The sequence below is a fragment of the Neoarius graeffei genome, chromosome 3, assembly GCF_027579695.1.
Source record: "Neoarius graeffei isolate fNeoGra1 chromosome 3, fNeoGra1.pri, whole genome shotgun sequence".
Classification (NCBI taxonomy): Eukaryota; Metazoa; Chordata; class Actinopteri; order Siluriformes; family Ariidae; genus Neoarius; species Neoarius graeffei.
Window position 1 is genome coordinate 37,383,999 of NC_083571.1, and position 17,584 is coordinate 37,401,582.

Consider the following 17,584-nt stretch of genomic DNA (forward strand, 5'->3'; position numbering starts at 1 on the left):
CGGTTTTTCTGGCCCCAGAGCCAGTTCTTTGTCAGTGGAAACAGAAAACCCGGTTCCAAACTAAGCACTGGCCCCACTGCTTTGGTGGAAAAGGGGCATGAGCGTTCAAAAAAAAAAAAAAGTAATTTATTCTGCAGTAACGCGCTGTAAACGCCAGGTGGCAGCAGCTCAAAACGCAATCTAAACTGATATTTTAACTGCAGACCCGGAAGTGTAGTGTTTGAGAGTTGTGTTGCTGTTTCCGGTGCGAAGGTTGTAGGTTTTCTGCTCCAGTTCACTCCGATTATCCTGTTGATGTCGAGGGATTTTATCTGACTGTATTTTGGCACAGACGGGGATGAAGTAGAGCAGGACGAACTGAAAAAGGTAAATCATGACAAGTTAACTAATTCGATCAGATTGCTCATTCGTGAGCTGAGTTCATCCGCATTGCTCCTCCTCTCCAGAGGGATGGACAGGACTGTGGCCACACCCACCTGCTTCAGGAATTAAAGCTGGTTTTATTCACAAACCCTGATCTCTCACCAGCTCGATCAGTAAAGATGCCCAGAGTGACTCATTACTGCTCTTCTGTCCTTACAGAGGCCCACATCTGTAGATCAGTAGCGTCTGCTTGGTTGTTGAAGACTCAGAGATGCATCAGTTTAATGCTAGAGTCAGGGCTCGAAATTAACTTTTTTTCTTTGTGTCCCCCAGTGGCAGAGGTGGAAAAACTGGATTGACAAAGTAAAAGTCCTGCTTAGGTTTTCCTTCTGCCTGTGCTCTCAACACAGGTCTCATCTCATTATCTCTAGCCGCTTTATCCTGTTCTACAGGGTCGCAGGCAAGCTGGAGCCTATCCCAGCTGACTACGGGCGAAAGGCGGGGTACACCCTGGACAAGTCGCCAGGTCATCACAGGGCTGACACATAGACACAGACAACCATTCACACTCACACCTACGGTCAATTTAGAGTCACCAGTTAACCTAACCTGCATGTCTTTGGACTGTGGGGGAAACCGGAGCACCCGGAGGAAACCCACGCGGACACGGGGAGAACATGCAAACTCCGCACAGAAAGGCCCTCGCCAGCCACGGGGCTCGAACCCAGGACCTTCTTGCTGTGAGGCGACAGCGCTAACCACTACACCACCGTGCCGCCCCTCTCAACACAGGTGATTTCACCAATTAGCTCATCAACCTGGCTTAGGGGATGTGGTAATTAGGATCAGCTGGTTCACTGAATTGGCTGGAGCAAAAATGTGGCAGGGTTTTTACTTTCTGCACCCGGGTTTTTCCACCTCTGCCCAGTGGTCCCGAATTCTGTGTTGTATTGTCCCGAATGGAAGCAATAGTGTCCCCATTTTTTTCCTCTCTGAAATAACCAGTGGTTAATATTATCATATGAAGTTACTATTATATTTGTAACTATGCGATTTTGAACCCTTTATATCATTTTTACAGTAAGTCACAAGACACAAGCGACACATGTCCTATACATCATCTACTTCAAAATTAGTTATTGCATTTTCAGTTTATTAAACTTTGGCGATCTCACTGTATGAATAGATACCCGTTTATTTAAAGGGGCCAACTAGCTCATTCAGAAAATGTTTCAACTCCCTACATCTGCAGTACACTTTAGTTGAAAATAAGACCCCTTTTATGTTCATTTCATCTACTTATACCTTGAATATCTGTTGGCACTTATAAGGCCAACTTATCATTTTCACCATTACCGTTATCCATTTTATGAACTTTCGCTGCCGAAACGTGGGCGCAAATGTTAGCACCATCAGCATAGTGGCAGGTCCGAGCCTAGTTGTGCTGCTGACTGACTAAACTTTCTGAACTAGAAAGACACCAAGAAAACTCACTTATTCTGTTGAACGGTATCTTCCGTCAATATCATCCACATCATTCCTGTTGTATTTTATAACGTGTCTAACAGTGTTCATTAAGTTCATTCAGTTGCTAGCGTTGCCTGCAGACCAGGCGATGACACTTTGGATCCTGAAGGTCCCGGAGACGTTATGTCTGGGCTTTCAGTTTCTTCCCCGCGGTCGGTCTGCTTCAACCACTTAAGCATTTTTGTTCTGGCAAGAGTCGGCGCAGCGTGTGCGGTAGCAATTCCATTCCAAGTCCATATAATGCGGACTCCGGCCGAAGATTCTAGAACAGAATGCGCTGCTCTGTAGCCTACGGATGCAGTGCATCGAAAGTGTAGCTACTATGTATTTTTCACTGTTAACGTTTTAAAATTAAAATTGACAAATTAGGTGAATGTCTACGTATGTGTTACGGCTTTGTAAATAATATTAATGTAGAACTTTTTTTCTAGATCTATTTTTTTTCCATTGTCCCGGGATTGTCCCAGATATGATCATTTTGTGTCCCGATGACATTTTTTATGGTCCCCGGGACGTCGGGATACCGTTAGTTTTGAGCGCTGGCTAGAGTGCCAAGTTTCCACATAAAGTTGGTTGATTGTTTGCTAACTGTGACACACAATCTTGTCTTGGAGATCACTAGGTTTGTTTGACATTTGTCTTCTTGTTCTTTTGGCTGCTCCCGATTAGGGGTCGCCACAGCAGATCTTTCGTCTCCATCGCTCCCTGTCTTCCGCATCCTTCTCTACCACTTTCATGTCCTCTCTCCAGGGGCGTAGCACCAAATTTGGGGCCCCAGGAACCACCAGTTCCGTGGACCCCCCCCCCGCTGCAATTGCATTGATTCCTCAGAAAATATTGCACATGCACAGTTTTTTGTTTCATTTTCTTTATTCATAATATATAAAATTAACAACACCAGAGGCAGTACAACATTGAAGTGGGGACTCCTCAAAAAAGAACAAATGGCAGTCTGATTTCCACAATCATGAAAAGCTTTTTACAGCACAATTAAAGATAAGAAATAATGATTAAACTGACTGATCTTTTTTCTTTGAGAACATGGAAAAACAGAAAACAGGCTTTCACAAGTTGTAGGAAAAATTTTAATTTATATTCCACTAAATGCCCACTGACGGGTCTTCTTGGTGGCAAAATCACAGATGAGGTGCTTAAAGTCCAGTTGTCTTGCTAATTCACTTTCAATGGAGGGAAGGGCAAGGCTGTTTAATCTCTCCTGGCTCATTGTTGACATTAAATAATTTTTCACCAGCTTCATCTTGCTGAATGCTCTCTCACCACCAGCAACAGTAACAGGCAGCGTACAGATGATCCTTAATGCAATGCATATTTCACCAAAAATGCTTTGTAGCTGCAGGTTATATATCAAATTAAGGAGTTGAAGAGGGGACAGATTTGGAGGAAATGTGGCCCCATATACTGCGTGCAGGTGCAGCATCTCATTTTCAAATTCACCCGAGAGGTCTTTTGGGTATATTCTTGCCAGAGCTCTGCTTGTCAGTTTGATTCTATCACAGTTATATGGTAGCCTACAAAATGACAGATTATTTCATTTCGAATTATTTGATTTATGCCACTGTCACGGTGGTATGCAACTGAATGGGATAACCAGTTAGCTGTTGTTAATTTTCACATTTGGGCTCACCTTTCTTGGGAAAGAAATCAGTAAGCAGTTGCTTTCCTTCATCTTGTTTCTTCTGCCTTTCTTTTCTTTTCTGAAAGCCTGATTTCTTCTTTGACGACATGATCCTTGTTGGCTAAGAACTGTCTGCTGCGTTTCATGCCGAAGCATGAAAAAATCCGTTGCGCATACAATCAAAAGTCCGCGAGAGGGCGGACTAAACCAGTGTGCATTGATAATGGGGGTGTCTGATATAGGTACTATTTGCAGGCTGGGACATACATTTCAACCGATGCATTCCCAGAGAACATTGAATTTGCATGAAATACCAACATATATTGACATTATTGAGAAAAAAAAACGAAAGGGGAAAAAATAGACTCCTTTTGGGGACCTCCCAGCCAGGGGCCCTCCCTGTAGTCAGGACCCTGTGAATCAGTCCTACTTTACCCCCCTCTACGACGCCCCTGCCTCTTTCACCACATCCATGTATCTCGTCGTTTTCGTGTGCCTGGCAGCTCCATCCTCAACATTCTCCTTCCAACATGCTCTGCATCTCAGTCTCATCTCTCTTAGCTTCATTCCCAAGCTCTCCTGATGTGCTCGCTCCTTATCCTGTCCAACCTCCCATCGCAAACCTCAACATCCTCAACTACGCCACCTCCAACTTTGCCTCCTGTCTGGATTGGAGACCATGCCCTTAACGAAGAGACATCACAGCTGGTCTCACTACTGTCTTATACGGAATTTTTTTTATTTTTCTGACCCTGAAATAAGCTCTGCCCTGACACTGTTTTCTCGGCTGATTGGACAAACCTCACTTGGTGTCACATAACAAGCATTGATTCATATCGTCATTGTCTTCTTCTTTTGGCTGCTCCCGATTAGGGGTCGCCACAGCGGATCTTTCGTCTCCATCGCTCCCTGTCTTCCGCATCCTTCTCTACCACTTTCATGTCCTCTCTCACCACATCCATGTATCTCGTCGTTTTCGTGTGCCTGGCAGCTCCATGCTCAACATTCTCCTTCCAACATGCTCTGCATCTCAGTCTCATCTCTCTTAGCTTCATTCCCAAGCTCTCCTGATGTGCTCGCTCCTTATCCTGTCCAACCTCCCATCGCAAACCTCAACATCCTCAACTCCGCCACCTCCAACTTTGCCTCCTGTCTCTTCGTTAAGGGTACGGTCTCCAATCCAGACATCACAGCTGGTCTCACTACTGTCTTAGACAGAATTTTTTTTTTTTCTGGCCCTGAAATAAGCTCCGCCCTGACACCGTTTCCTCGGCTGATTGGACAAACCTCACTTGGTGTCACATAACAAGCATTGATTCATATCGTCATCGTCTTGTTCTTTTGGCTGCTCCCGATTAGGGGTCGCCACAGCAGATCTTTTGTCTCCATCGCTCCCTGTCTTCCGCATCCTTCTCTACCACACCTGCCACTTTCATGTCCTCTCTCACCACATCCATGGATCTCCTCGTTTTTGTTTGCCTGGCAGCTCCATCCTCAACATTCTCCTTCCAACATGCTCTGCATCTCTTCTCAGGATGTGCCCGTACCATCTCAGTCTCATCTCTCTTAGCTTAATTCCCAAGCTCTCCACATGTGGTGTCCCTCTGATGTGCTCGTTCCTTATCCTGCCCCACCTCCCATCGCAAACCTTAACATCCTCAACTCCGCCACCTCCAACTTTGCCTCCTGCCTCTTCGTTAAGGGTACGGTCTCCAATCCAGACATCACAGCTGGTCTTACTACTGTCTTATACATCTTACCTTTCACTTTTGCTGGGACTTTCCGATCACAAATGACTCCCGAAATCCTTCTCCAACTGCTCCACCCTGCCTGCACTCTCTTTCTCACCTCACTATCGCAGCCCCCATTTTCCTGCACAGTTGACCCCAGGTACTTGAATTCACCAACTTTCTTTACGTCTACTCCTTGCATCTTCACTACACTCTCATCCCCATTCTCACTGATGCACATGTATTCTGTTTTGCGTAGTGTATGATCAGAAATTTACCTCATTGTCTTTTTTTCACATTTTTAAAAATTTCCGTCTACCAATGTTGTATTCGTATAGGTAATCATATGGAGCTGAGTAAACTTAAGGATTAATTTCACGAGTGATTTCGATTTCAAGACTTGGAAATCACGAGTGAAATTGATCCTTAATTTTACGAGGAACCATACGATTGCTTGTTTATAATATCTCATCTCATTATCTCTAGCCGCTTTATCCTTCTACAGGGTCGCAGGCAAGCTGGAGCCTATCCCAGCTGACTACGGGCGAAAGGCGGGGTACACCCTGGACAAGTCGCCAGGTCATCACAGGGCTGACACATAGACACAGACAACCATTCACACTCACATTCACACCTACGCTCAATTTAGAGTCACCAGTTAACCTAACCTGCATGTCTTTGGACTGTGGGGGAAACCGGAGCACCCGGAGGAAACCCACGCGGACACGGGGAGAACATGCAAACTCCACACAGAAAGGCCCTCGCCGGCCACGGGGCTTGAACCCGGGCCTTCTTGCTGTGAGGCGACAGCACTAACCACTACACCACCGTGCCGCCCCTGTTTATAATATACAGGGCCAAATTCATACTTGGGAAGCCATTCAAGTTCACAACATTCACGTTTTCTGAACCAATCACGACGCAAGACTATCTTGCACGTTTGAATCAGTTTCTAAAGCGTCTTTCATCATGACACGACACGAGGATTTTGAAAGTGGTTTACAAAATTTTATTGGAACTTCTTTACAAAAGCCACTTGGTTGACAAAATTTGCTAATTTTTCTAACCGTAACCAAGCAACGAACTAGCCAATAGCATTTCAGAAATACAGCCCCGTGTTAAGGGAAAAAAAGCCCTCCTTGATTGACCAATCAGAATTGAGTAATTTGGCCCTATGTACGGGTATTATAATTGGCGAAACAGCACGTTGTCTGTCTTTCACCTTATACGTAAGAACGTGAGAAATCCTGACAGTGCAGCATTTCGTGAAAAGATTTTCAGAAATGGCTTTCGAAGACAAAACAGTTTGTGACGTTTTTAGAATAGGTTATCATATCAAACCATAACATGTCAGGTTACATCGTTAATATTTGTAAGCATGAAAAAAACAACATGTTTGTTTACTAAAGCTAGCTAGATATAAACACTGACCAGTCAGTGGGGTAGATACACACATCTCACAGAATAGCTTCATATTAAATCAACATTTAATGGTGTAAAGGAGATAATCCTGACCACACCGGCCCTGATATTCGCTCCACCTGCAACTGTGCTCCAAAACGCAACCGACAAGAAATAAAGTAAAAAGAGAATGTTGGTGTGTTTTTTCAGTCCTGTGCTGCGTACAGCTCTCCATCACCCTGACTTGCACACAGGGGGCATGTTTACTTATGATAAACTCCCAGTGTTGGTAGACGGTGCACTTCTATGTGATCAGAGTAACCTTGAACCAAACAGCAGATAAGCATGTGTACATCCTCGTTTAAACATAAAGGGACAATGTGGAGTTGTTGTTTCTAAAAGAAAATATTTGTGTGTGCATTAAAAAAAAAAAAAAAAGTTTAATTATTGGCACCCTCCAGAGTTTACATTTGATGGAACCCTGGGGGAAATACAAGCACTGAGTCATGCCCTGTAATTTCAAACAAGGTTGAATTTTTTTTTTTTCCTTTTCAAAATTTTACTCTCTTTTATATTTTAAGCTCTGCCAGGTTTGTATATGGACTATGCTCTTTCAGACTTCATGATTTAGGATGATTCAAATCTGGAGGATGTCAGTAAAACCGTGGAACATCCATCCATCCATTATCTCTAGCCGCTTTATCCTGTTCTACAGGGTCGCAGGCAAGCTGGAGCCTATCCCAGCTGACTACGGGCGAAAGGCGGGGTACACCCTGGACAAGTCGCCAGGTCATCACAGGGCTGACACAGAGACACAGGCAACCATTCACACTCACATTCACACCTACGGTCAATTTAGAGTCACCAGTTAACCTAACCTGCATGTCTTTGGACTGTGGGGGAAACCGGAGCACCCGGAGGAAACCCACGAGGACACGGGGAGAACATGCAAACTCTGCACAGAAAGGCCCTCGCCGGCCACAGGGCTCGAACCCAGGACCTTCTTGCTGTGAGGCGACAGTGCTAACCACTACACCACCGTGCCACCCACCGTGGAACATATAATTTATTTTATAAAAATATAAATTAAGTAGGGGCGGCACGGTGGTGTAGTGGTTAGCGCTGTCACCTCACAGCAAGAAGGTCCGGGTTCGAGCCCCGGGGCCGGCGAGGGCCTTTCTGTGTGGAGTTTGCATGTTCTCCCCGTGTCCGCGTGGGTTTCCTCCGGGTGCTCCGGTTTCCCCCACAGTCCAAAGACATGCAGGTTAGGTTAACTGGTGACTCTAAATTGAGCGTAGGTGTGAATGTGAGTGTGAATGGTTGTCTGTGTCTATGTGTCAGCCCTGTGATGACCTGGCGACTTGTCCAGGGTGTACCCCGCCTTTCGCCCGTAGTCAGCTGGGATAGGCTCCAGCTTGCCTGCGACCCTGTAGAACAGGATAAAGCGGCTAGAGATAATGAGATGAGATGAGAAGATAGAGCAAAGAAAAACTCAGTCAGCATGAAATAACCTGGAAAATGAATGCGGGTCATTTTTGACCCATGTTGTGCATTAGAAGGGGTGTGCATATGTTTTGCATCAAAGGGTTAAAAAAAAACAAAAACACAATTTCATGAATATGCATACATATGCAAATTAGGAAATGTCCCCATGTCCTCCTGCCATCAAACTTCATTCTGTCCTCTTCTAATAATTAGCATCTGACATCATTGGTCCAAAGAGGTGGAAGTGTGTGTTTATTTAGTGACCTCACCCCAAGTCAGTTTGACACAAAAGTACAGACTCTGATTTAAACTCCACCCAAACATCGAAATGTTTCAAGTCAGAATCAAGGTTCGGGAAGATTTTAACTTATTTTAATTCCATATTAGGGGTGTGTGTGCGTGGTTTAGCAGCTGCAAGTTTCACAGTGAGGAGGAAACAGAATCGTACCACCATATACCTACAATTGAGGCCCCGCCCCCTTCACCTCACCAGAGTTTGCTCCACCTCTTGTCGATAAGGGTAGTATCTCACTGGGCTGCGACAAATTGCGAACGTCATTCACGAGAGGGTTTCGAAAGCGTCTTGAAACATTTGCGGGGCTTCTCAATTTCCTCGCATGAGTCGCAAAGTGCCGCTACTTCGTCGTTGAAATTTTGAACATGTTCAAAAAATTCGTGCGATAAAATTTCTCTCAAAATATCCGCAAATGGCACGGTGGTGTAGTGGTTAGCGCTGTCGCCTCACAGCAAGAAGGTCCTGGGTTCGAGCCCCGGGGCCGGCGAGGGCCTTTCTGTGTGGAGTTTGCATGTTCTCCCCGTGTCCGCGTGGGTTTCCTCCGGGTGCTCCGGTTTCCCCCACAGTCCAAAGACATGCAGGTTAGGTTAACTGGTGACTCTAAATTGACCGTAGGTGTGAATGAGTGTGAATGGTTGTCTGTGTCTATGTGTCAGCCCTGTGATGACCTGGCGACTTGTCCAGGGTGTACCCCGCCTTTCGCCCGTAGTCAGCTGGGATAGGCTCCAGCTCGCCTGCGACCCTGTAGAAGGATAAAGCGGCTAGAGATAATGAGATGAGATATCCGCAAATGCGTCGCTGGTGTCGCAAAGCCGTCGCGAACCCTTCTCGAGTCAGTTTCCATGAGATAGGAAGTGCGAGCCAATATCTCACTGGGCTGCGACAGCCTGCGATCAGTTGGACACACAACAATTGCGGTAAAATATGCGAATATCAATTCAGTGTGATTCCAAGTAAAAATTGTCGCTAATTTGCATATTTTATCGCAATTGTTGTGTCTCCAACTAGTCGCAGGCTGTCGCACCCCAGTGAGATGCTGGCTTTACAGCACACCGAATCTGCTTCGTTTGTTCGGACTGTAGTTCAATTTGCTCATTTATTGCCAGAGTCAGTCACTGAACAGTAGTTGTAGTTTTGTGTGTGTGGTTTGAAACGAAACCCATGTTGACACAGGTGGGGTCTCTGGGATCCTGATCAGAAGGTCAGAGGTTCGAGTTCCAGCATGCTCTATCATGGCTGACCCTGACCTCTGACCCCCAAACTGGTACATATGCCAAAGTAAGAGTTTTACTGAATGTCACAAATAATCTGCTGCTACTACTTCTCCTAAGAAATGCCACTAAATCTGAGTTTGAGCCTATGGAGATCTTGCAGTCACGTGACTGGAAAGTACACAACCGCCATCTTGTCGGTCAAAAACACCGCTGAATACTGCTGCACTCGTGTACAGAATGGATCAATTTCAACCGACGGACTACACGGCTCATTTTTCTAATGAACAGATAACTAGATATATGTCTAAAATAAACGATCTACAGATTTATGACCCTTATGGCTTACCGGACGGAGTTTTCACGACCGGATTTTGAACTGCCAGAGGCGGAATACCCGGACGTGTATAATTACCTAAACTTTCCCTCGCTGTTCAGTGGTGAAGCACTGCGTGCTTATAAATCTCTGGACAGTTATCTTTACAGAAATTCAGGATTTGTCAGCGACTCAGATGTGGCATCTTGTAAACAAGAATCCTCATTGGACGGGTAAGTCACTTAAGTATTGAGTATAGCACTGACCAGCCGATTATAGAATAGAATAAGGTAATTCCAGCTGTAATTCCAAATCGTCCGTCTTGTTTACATGGATCTGGCGTTGGAGAGGTAGAGGCTTAGCAGTGGAGGTTTGAGTGGCTGTTTTCTGAGCTTAGTCAACAGGCCGGCTCTGCAGCCTCGCTTTTGCTTCCGCTCCCGGCGCCGCCTCCTTCGCTTTGCCTCCGATAACAATCCACGGAGACCCCGCTGGTCTCGCTATCTCATCCGGAATGTTGTGCATGCGATGGAAATCGCCACAAACCATCATTTTCTGCTGGAAACCAATGTCCAGTAAGTCCATACGGTTGTAGTGGATATTGAAGTCCGGTACAGACGAACAACACGCAAAAATACACACAAAAAACATTAAAAAACGTGCACAGGTAGGGAGAGCTTGTAGCCGCAAGCAGAAGTAGAACCAGAAGTAGAAGTAGAAGGCGGAATATGGCGTTTAACCGACAAGATGGCGTCTGTCACAATCTGGATCGGCTGTGACGTCACATGCAAGTGCTCCATTGAAAGCAGATTTTTTTTTTTTCAGTGAATGTGCTAATATTCCAAATAAACTCTTTGAAATGTATGAGGTGGGTTAATTAGTATATGTTTATGCTAAAGAGAGCGCGCACTTAAGTCTATTAAACGTTTTATCTTCTAAAATATGCCATCCTTGAAATCACCTCAGCCTTTAATATGAGGTCACTTCCTGTCTGTGTGTGAGCGCGCACGCGCACGTTGCCCCTCTCCCTTTGCGCTCTTTCAGTACCCTGAGGCTGTGGAGGCGGGGTTATGTAAATGAGCGATCATAGACAGCGAATGACAGAGCGGATAATGTTTTGGGCCCTGCCCCTTTGCCGAGCTGGTGGCTGCGTACGTGCCCGCCCCCTTTTCCTGCTCTTTAATGGCAGAAGTGTGAGTGAGAGAAACAGAGCGCGCACTTAAGTTTATTAAACGCTCTATCTTCTAAAATGGCGCCCTTGAAATCACCTCAACCTTTAGCACGAGATCACTTCCTGTCTGTGTGTGTGAGCGCTCCCCTGGACTTTGAGCTCCTTCAGTACCCCGAGGCTGTGGAGGCGGGGTTATGTAAATGAGCTATCCTACACAGCCAATGACAGAGCTGATAGTGTTTTGGGCCCTGCCCCTTTGCCACGCTGATGGGTGCGTACGTGCCCGCCCCCTTTCCCCCACTTCTAATGGCAGGGGGGGAGAGAGAGAGAGAGAGACAGCCATCCATCCATCCATACACACACGGCGCGGTTTGGTTGAAGGAAAAGAGAGAGAAAAAAATGTTCAGCGGACATGGAGCTAGAAATCCGCATGTAAGTGAGCTTCTCTTTCCAGTCAGCGCTCTCTCTCTCTCTCTCTCTCACCCGCGCATGCGCCGGTTCTCCGAATCTTGTGGATGCTGTTAGCCGGTTGATGCTAACTGTGTGAATTTATCAGTGTGACAGAAATGAGGTTGGTTGTCATGGTGATTGAATTTGGAGCTGAGCTATCAGTGAGAGTTGGCCGTTTCGTGTGGCTGCGTCCTCAACCTCATCATTCCACTACTACAAGCTGTGTGTGTACGGGACAGTGGTACATTCTGTTTAGGAAGAGGTAATATGCTAACTAGTTAGCTGTGAATGCTATGATGAGGTCTTGAACGCGAATCTTTTTCTCTTTGCAGGGTGGCCAGTGAGATCTCGTTAATATTCATGAGGAGAGGGCTCCCTGAATTGGTGTGAGGATGGGAGAGGGGTTGATAATGAGATCTCATTAATATTCATGAGGAAAGGGCTCCCTGAATTGGTGTGAGGATGGGAGAGGGGTTGATAATGAGATCTCATTAATATTCATGAGGAAAGGGCTCCCTGAATTGGTGTGAGGGTGGGAGAGGGCTTTATTATGAGATCTCATTAATATTCATGAGGAAAGGGCTCCCTGAGTTGGTGTGAGGGTGGGAGAGGGCTTTATTATGAGATCTCATTAATATTCATGAGGAAAGGGCTCCCTGAATTGGTGTGAGGGTGGGAGAGGGCTTTATTATGAGATCTAGGGATGTCCCGATCAGGTTTTTTGCCCTCCGATCCGATACCGATCATTTGATTTTGAGTATCTGCCGATACCGAGTCCCGATCCGATACTTCTTATAATCCATAAAAAATAATAAAGACGAGGAAAGAAACGGATCCAGGATGTTCCTCATTTTTTTTTTTTATTTAACACCTTATTTTAACATCCAACAACTCCGTTAGCAAACAGAGCACTTACGTGAGGTAGTTTGAACAATAAATAACATAAATTAAAAACATAACCTTAAAATATCTGGCAGGAATGTAAACAAATTAAAAAAAAAACTGCCACAGTGCCAGTAATTTGCTTTTAAGAACGCATCTCACAGTGGTATACAGTAATTTCAATTAAGGAAATGAACGTTTTTCTTGATGAAAACAAGCATTTCTACCCTTTCAGGTTTGAGCCTGTTTTTGTCATCCAACACATTTGCAACAGCACTAAAAACTCGCTGTATTGTGTCGGGTGTTTGTTTTTCAGGTGCCGTATCAGGTTTGTTGTATTAAATGCGGCCCTTTCCTGTCCACCCCTTGAAATTCCAGCTTTACATATTTCAGTTTGCTATGGCAATGTTGTCATCAACTTTGAAATACTGCCACACCGCAGACATGCTTTGCTTTCCGCTTCGAACTGCTTCCGTGTTCAACTTTGCCGGCAACGGGCAGCCAATAACCAATAGCGTCTCTGCTACAAAGTGATGTCATGCCGCACGTGTTGATGTTGCTGTGTTGAGACAAGAGGTCTGGTCTCACTCTGTGCCAACGCATAGCTATTGATGTGTTAAAAATGAGAATATATTATATAGATATATATCCGATCCCTGATCGGGAGGTAATGCCCGATTCCGATCGAGTCTGAAACCACGTGATCGGGCCCGATTTCCGATCACGTGATCGGATCGGGACATCCCTAATGAGATCTCATTAATATTCATGAGGAAAGGGCTCCCTGAATTGGTGTGAGGGTGGGAGAGGGGTTTATTATGAGATCTCATTAATATTCATGAGGAAAGGGCTCCCTGAATTGGTGTGAGTATGGGAGAGGGGTTTATTATGAGATCTCATTAATATTCATGAGGAAAGGGCTCCCTGAATAGAGATCTTGCAGTCACGTGACCGGAAAGTTAACAGCCGCCATCTTGTCGGCAAAAAAACCCAGCTGAATACTGCTGCACTCGTGTACAGAATGGATCAATTTCAACCAACGGACTACACGGCTCATTTTTCTAATGAACAGATAACTAGATATATGTCTAAAATAAACAATCTACAGATTAGTGACCCTTATGGCTTACCGGACGGAGTTTTCACGACTGTGTCAGTGGATGTTGAACTGCCAGAGGTGGAATACCCAGACGTGTATAATTACCTCATTAACTTTCCCTCGCTGTTCAGTGGTGAAGCACTGCGTGCTTATAAATCTCTGGACAGTTATCTTTACAGAAATTCAGGATTTGTCAGCGACTCAAATGTGGCATCTTGTAAACAAGAAAATAACAATCCTCATTGGACGGGTAAGTCACTTCAAGGAACAGTCCACCGTATTTCCATAATGAAATATGCTCTGACCTGAATTGAGACGAGCTGCTCCGTACCTATCCGAGCTTTGCGCGACCTCCCAGTTAGTCAGACGCAGTCCGACACGCTGTCACTCCTGTTAGCAATGTAGCTAGGCTCAGTATGGCCAATGGTATTTTTTGGGGCTGTAGTTGGATGCGACCAAACTCTTCCGCGTTTTTCCTGTTTACATAGGTTTATATGACCAGCGATATGAAACAAGTTCAGTTAAAAAATTGAAACGTAGCGATTTTCTATGCTATGGAAAGTCCGCACTATAATGACAGGCGTACTAACACCTTCTGCGCGCTTCGACAGCGCATTGATATCTGAGCTCCGTATCAATGCGCTGCTGAAGCGCGCAGAAGGTGTTAGTACGCCTGTCGTTATAGTGCGCACTTTCCATAGCATAGAAAATCGCTACGTTTCAATTTGTGTAACTGAACTTGTTTCATATCGCTGGTCATATAAACCTATGTAAACAGGAAAAACGTGGAAGAGTTTGGTCACATCTAACTACAGCCCCAAAAAATACCGTTGGCCATACTGAGCCTAGCTACATTGCTAACAGGAGTGACAGCGTGTCGGACTGCGTCTGACTAACTGGGAGGTCGCGCAAAGCTCGGATAGGTACAGAGCAGCTCGTCTCAATTCAGGTAAGAGCATGTTTCATTATGGAAATACGGTGGACTGTTCCTTTAAGTATTACTAGTACTGATAGTCTACTAGATGCACTGACCAGCCTAGAATAGAATAAGGTAATTCCAGCTGTAATTCCAAATTGTCCGTCTTGTTTACCATGGATTTGGCGTTGGAGAGAGAGAGGCTTGGCAGTGGAGATTTGAGTGGCTGTTTTCTGAGCTTAGTCAACAGGCTGGCTCTGTAGCCTTGCTTTTGCTTCCGCTCCCGACGCCGCCTCCTTCGCTTTGCTTCCGTTAACAACCCATGGAGACCCCGCTGGTCTCGCTATCTCGTCCGGAATGTTGTGCATGCGATGGAAGTCACTACAAACCGTCATTTTCTGCTGGAAACCAATGTCCAGTAAGTCCATACGGTTGTAGTGGATATTGAAGTCCGATACAGACGAACAACACGCAAAAATACACACACAAGCATAAAAAAACGTGCACAGGTAGGGAGAGCTTGCAGCCGTTGTAGTAGAATTGTATATAGTAGGGTTTTCCAGAAGAAAAGGTAGAAGTAGAACCAGAAGTAGAAGGCGGAAATATGGCGTTTGACCGACAAAATGGCGTCTGTCACAATCTGGATCGGCTGTGACGTCACATGCAAGTGCTCCATTGGTGTGAGGATGGGAGAGGGGTAGATGGTTGAGTGATGCATATGATCCACCTCCCTGTTAAACAATGGTGTGTTCCACCTTCAGTCTGACATAGGAATGTTTGGAGTGTCCCCTGTCCGTTCGGAAATGGTTTGTTCCAGGCTCATATGACTGGTTGGGTTGAACACTTTCTTCCCACTGAAGAGTGATGGAAGGACTAGATGACCCGAAACCGGAAGTAAACAAACCCTGCGCCATATTGGAAGACCAACAAACTCGTGATTAGGGGGAAATAACGGCAGCGCGCGGTATGTGAACCCACGAGGCACTTGATTCATCAAAAACCTACAATGGTAAACTTTTGTGCTGTGTTAGGGTTCTAACAAAGCTGATGGGAAAGGTGAAAAGAAGTCTTTCTTCAGAATACCAGCTGTGATTGAGACACAAGGGGAGCAAACCAAGGAGCTTTCTGCCAGGAGACAGAGAGGATTTAGCTGCTTCATGCAGAGCGGATCTGAATACTTCTAATCTCCAACAGTACAGAATATGTTCAGACCATTTTGTTACTGGTAAATCACTAGGCTAGAGTGTTGAACATTTTTTTAAAATGTTTACTGAATAAAAACATCCTTAATTTTATCACATTTATGAGCAATTCCAGCGTTATGGACGTGACACTTGAACTCAAAATGGCAACAAATGACCCAGTGCATGTTTTATTGTCTCCCAGTATTTAAACAGGTGTTGCATATTTTAAGGCTGTACCATACTGGAGAAGTGATAGAACAAGAATAATTCCCATAGTACATCTAGGGCATGCCAGAAAACGCCAATAAAAGATGCGTTATGGATGTGACAGAAAAAGTATCACCTTTCTTGGGTGACTGTACATTTTTATCAAACTCTGTGAAATTGTAAACCTAATGTCGAAATGGAGATATCCATTTGATAGAGGGGTCCAAGGTGAATATTAAAAAATCTTTGTTTAAAATATTTTGTATTTCATGCAGAGTTTCGGAAGGAAAAGTCAGCGTTATGGATGTGACGAAATTCCGTTATGGATGTGACGCGTCTGAAATAGACATGGCATATGTTTAGAAAATCAGCAATTTAACCACCATAACCCTTTGAAAAACTCTCTAAATATCAGCTAAAACTATCAAAGTTCTTAAATAATATTTAGGATGGCTATTGTTTTGCTGTTTTGTGGATTTTAGCATACATTTCTGTGGCTTGTGGCAATAATATAGAATTGTACATGATCAAAGTTGATTTTAGCTTGGGTTTTACATTATAAGAAAGAAAGACTGACATATTAAGGCGAAGGGAACAATTCTTGTGACAAATTGGTTCAACTTATTCACATCTGTAAAATACAGGCCTAGGTGATATCTCTGGGAGTGGTTTTGATGTGTTACATGTTGCTTTATTTTTGCATGGTGAGGTTGACATTTACATGGAATTGCCCTTATGTTATATATTTCATTTCTTTTGTTTTAATTTTCCTCCCTCCATCCCTCTTTTGGATTTTAAATATAGTTTTTCCCCATGTCCAAATAATTCAAAGATCCTTATGTTTCCATTCTCCCTTGCCCCGAGTCTTATCATATGGGTCAAACCCATCTAGCACAGCCAGTTTCTCCACATACCGTGCCCTTTCTGCAGCTGGTAATGTACTCACATAACCAGAATTATCAGCCATCGTGTCACTTCACAACAGCTGTAATATCACTTCACTCTTGCTCATAGTTTGTTTTGTATTGTATGTATGTATGTACTTGGTCTTCCAATATGGCGCCCTAACAAAATCACGCGGTACGGTGACGTCACGCGGCAGCCCTCTATTCAGTCCTCCCCCCCCACACTGAAGAATGGTTTGGTCCAACTTTTATTAGACTGATGAATGATTCTGATTCTGTCTCACTCGCTCTTTTCCAAATTGGTTACTTTTACCTTCTGAGTGATGGATGCAAGGATGGAGTGATGGGTTTTCTCCAGAGATAGACGAGGGAGTGTGGCAGGTAGCAGGAGGTCGTGGTCATGTTTTTAGTGGAAGCTGTGGACCTGGTTCTGCCCACTGCTCTCGACGTAAAATATCTGGAGAGTTCATTGGCCAATCCGCACTATAGAGACGATTGAAGCCATCTGGCTGCCATATTACCTTGCACATCACATGTATGCCCATCACAGTGGGCAGGTTTACGTGTTAAAGCGTCATATCAGGTTAAATTTGCCCCAAGAAAAGTATTTCCTGACTTCTTTTCCACTTTCATGACCTACTCTCTTATTTTCTCAACTTTACCTACATTCCTTACATATCTTTATAGCGCTCCCCTTCATTACCACATCCAGGACGGAGTCCACCACGGGGCGAGGTATTGTTTTCGGTCGGGTTTTTTGGTTAGGAAGACAACTGGACCAATCTTCATGAAACTGTCAGGATAGGAGC

At 44.7% G+C, this 17,584-nt stretch overlaps 1 protein-coding gene across 2 annotated transcripts in view; it reads left to right on the plus strand.

Moving 5' to 3' along the window:
• The first annotated feature begins 229 nt into the window (after positions 1–229).
• Positions 230–17,584, plus strand: part of gne (glucosamine (UDP-N-acetyl)-2-epimerase/N-acetylmannosamine kinase) — a 50,272-nt gene continuing 32,917 nt past the window's right edge. Inside the window, exon 1 of one of the 2 annotated variants that reach the window (XM_060916788.1) lies at positions 230–366. Coding sequence is in view for 1 of the 2 variants with exons in the window: in XM_060916787.1 (XP_060772770.1) it covers positions 11,532–11,564 (33 nt within the window). In the remaining variant the exon portion in view is untranslated. Of the gene's footprint in view, positions 367–11,447; positions 11,565–17,584 lie in introns of those variants that run through there. The other variant, XM_060916787.1, reaches the window with a different exon arrangement.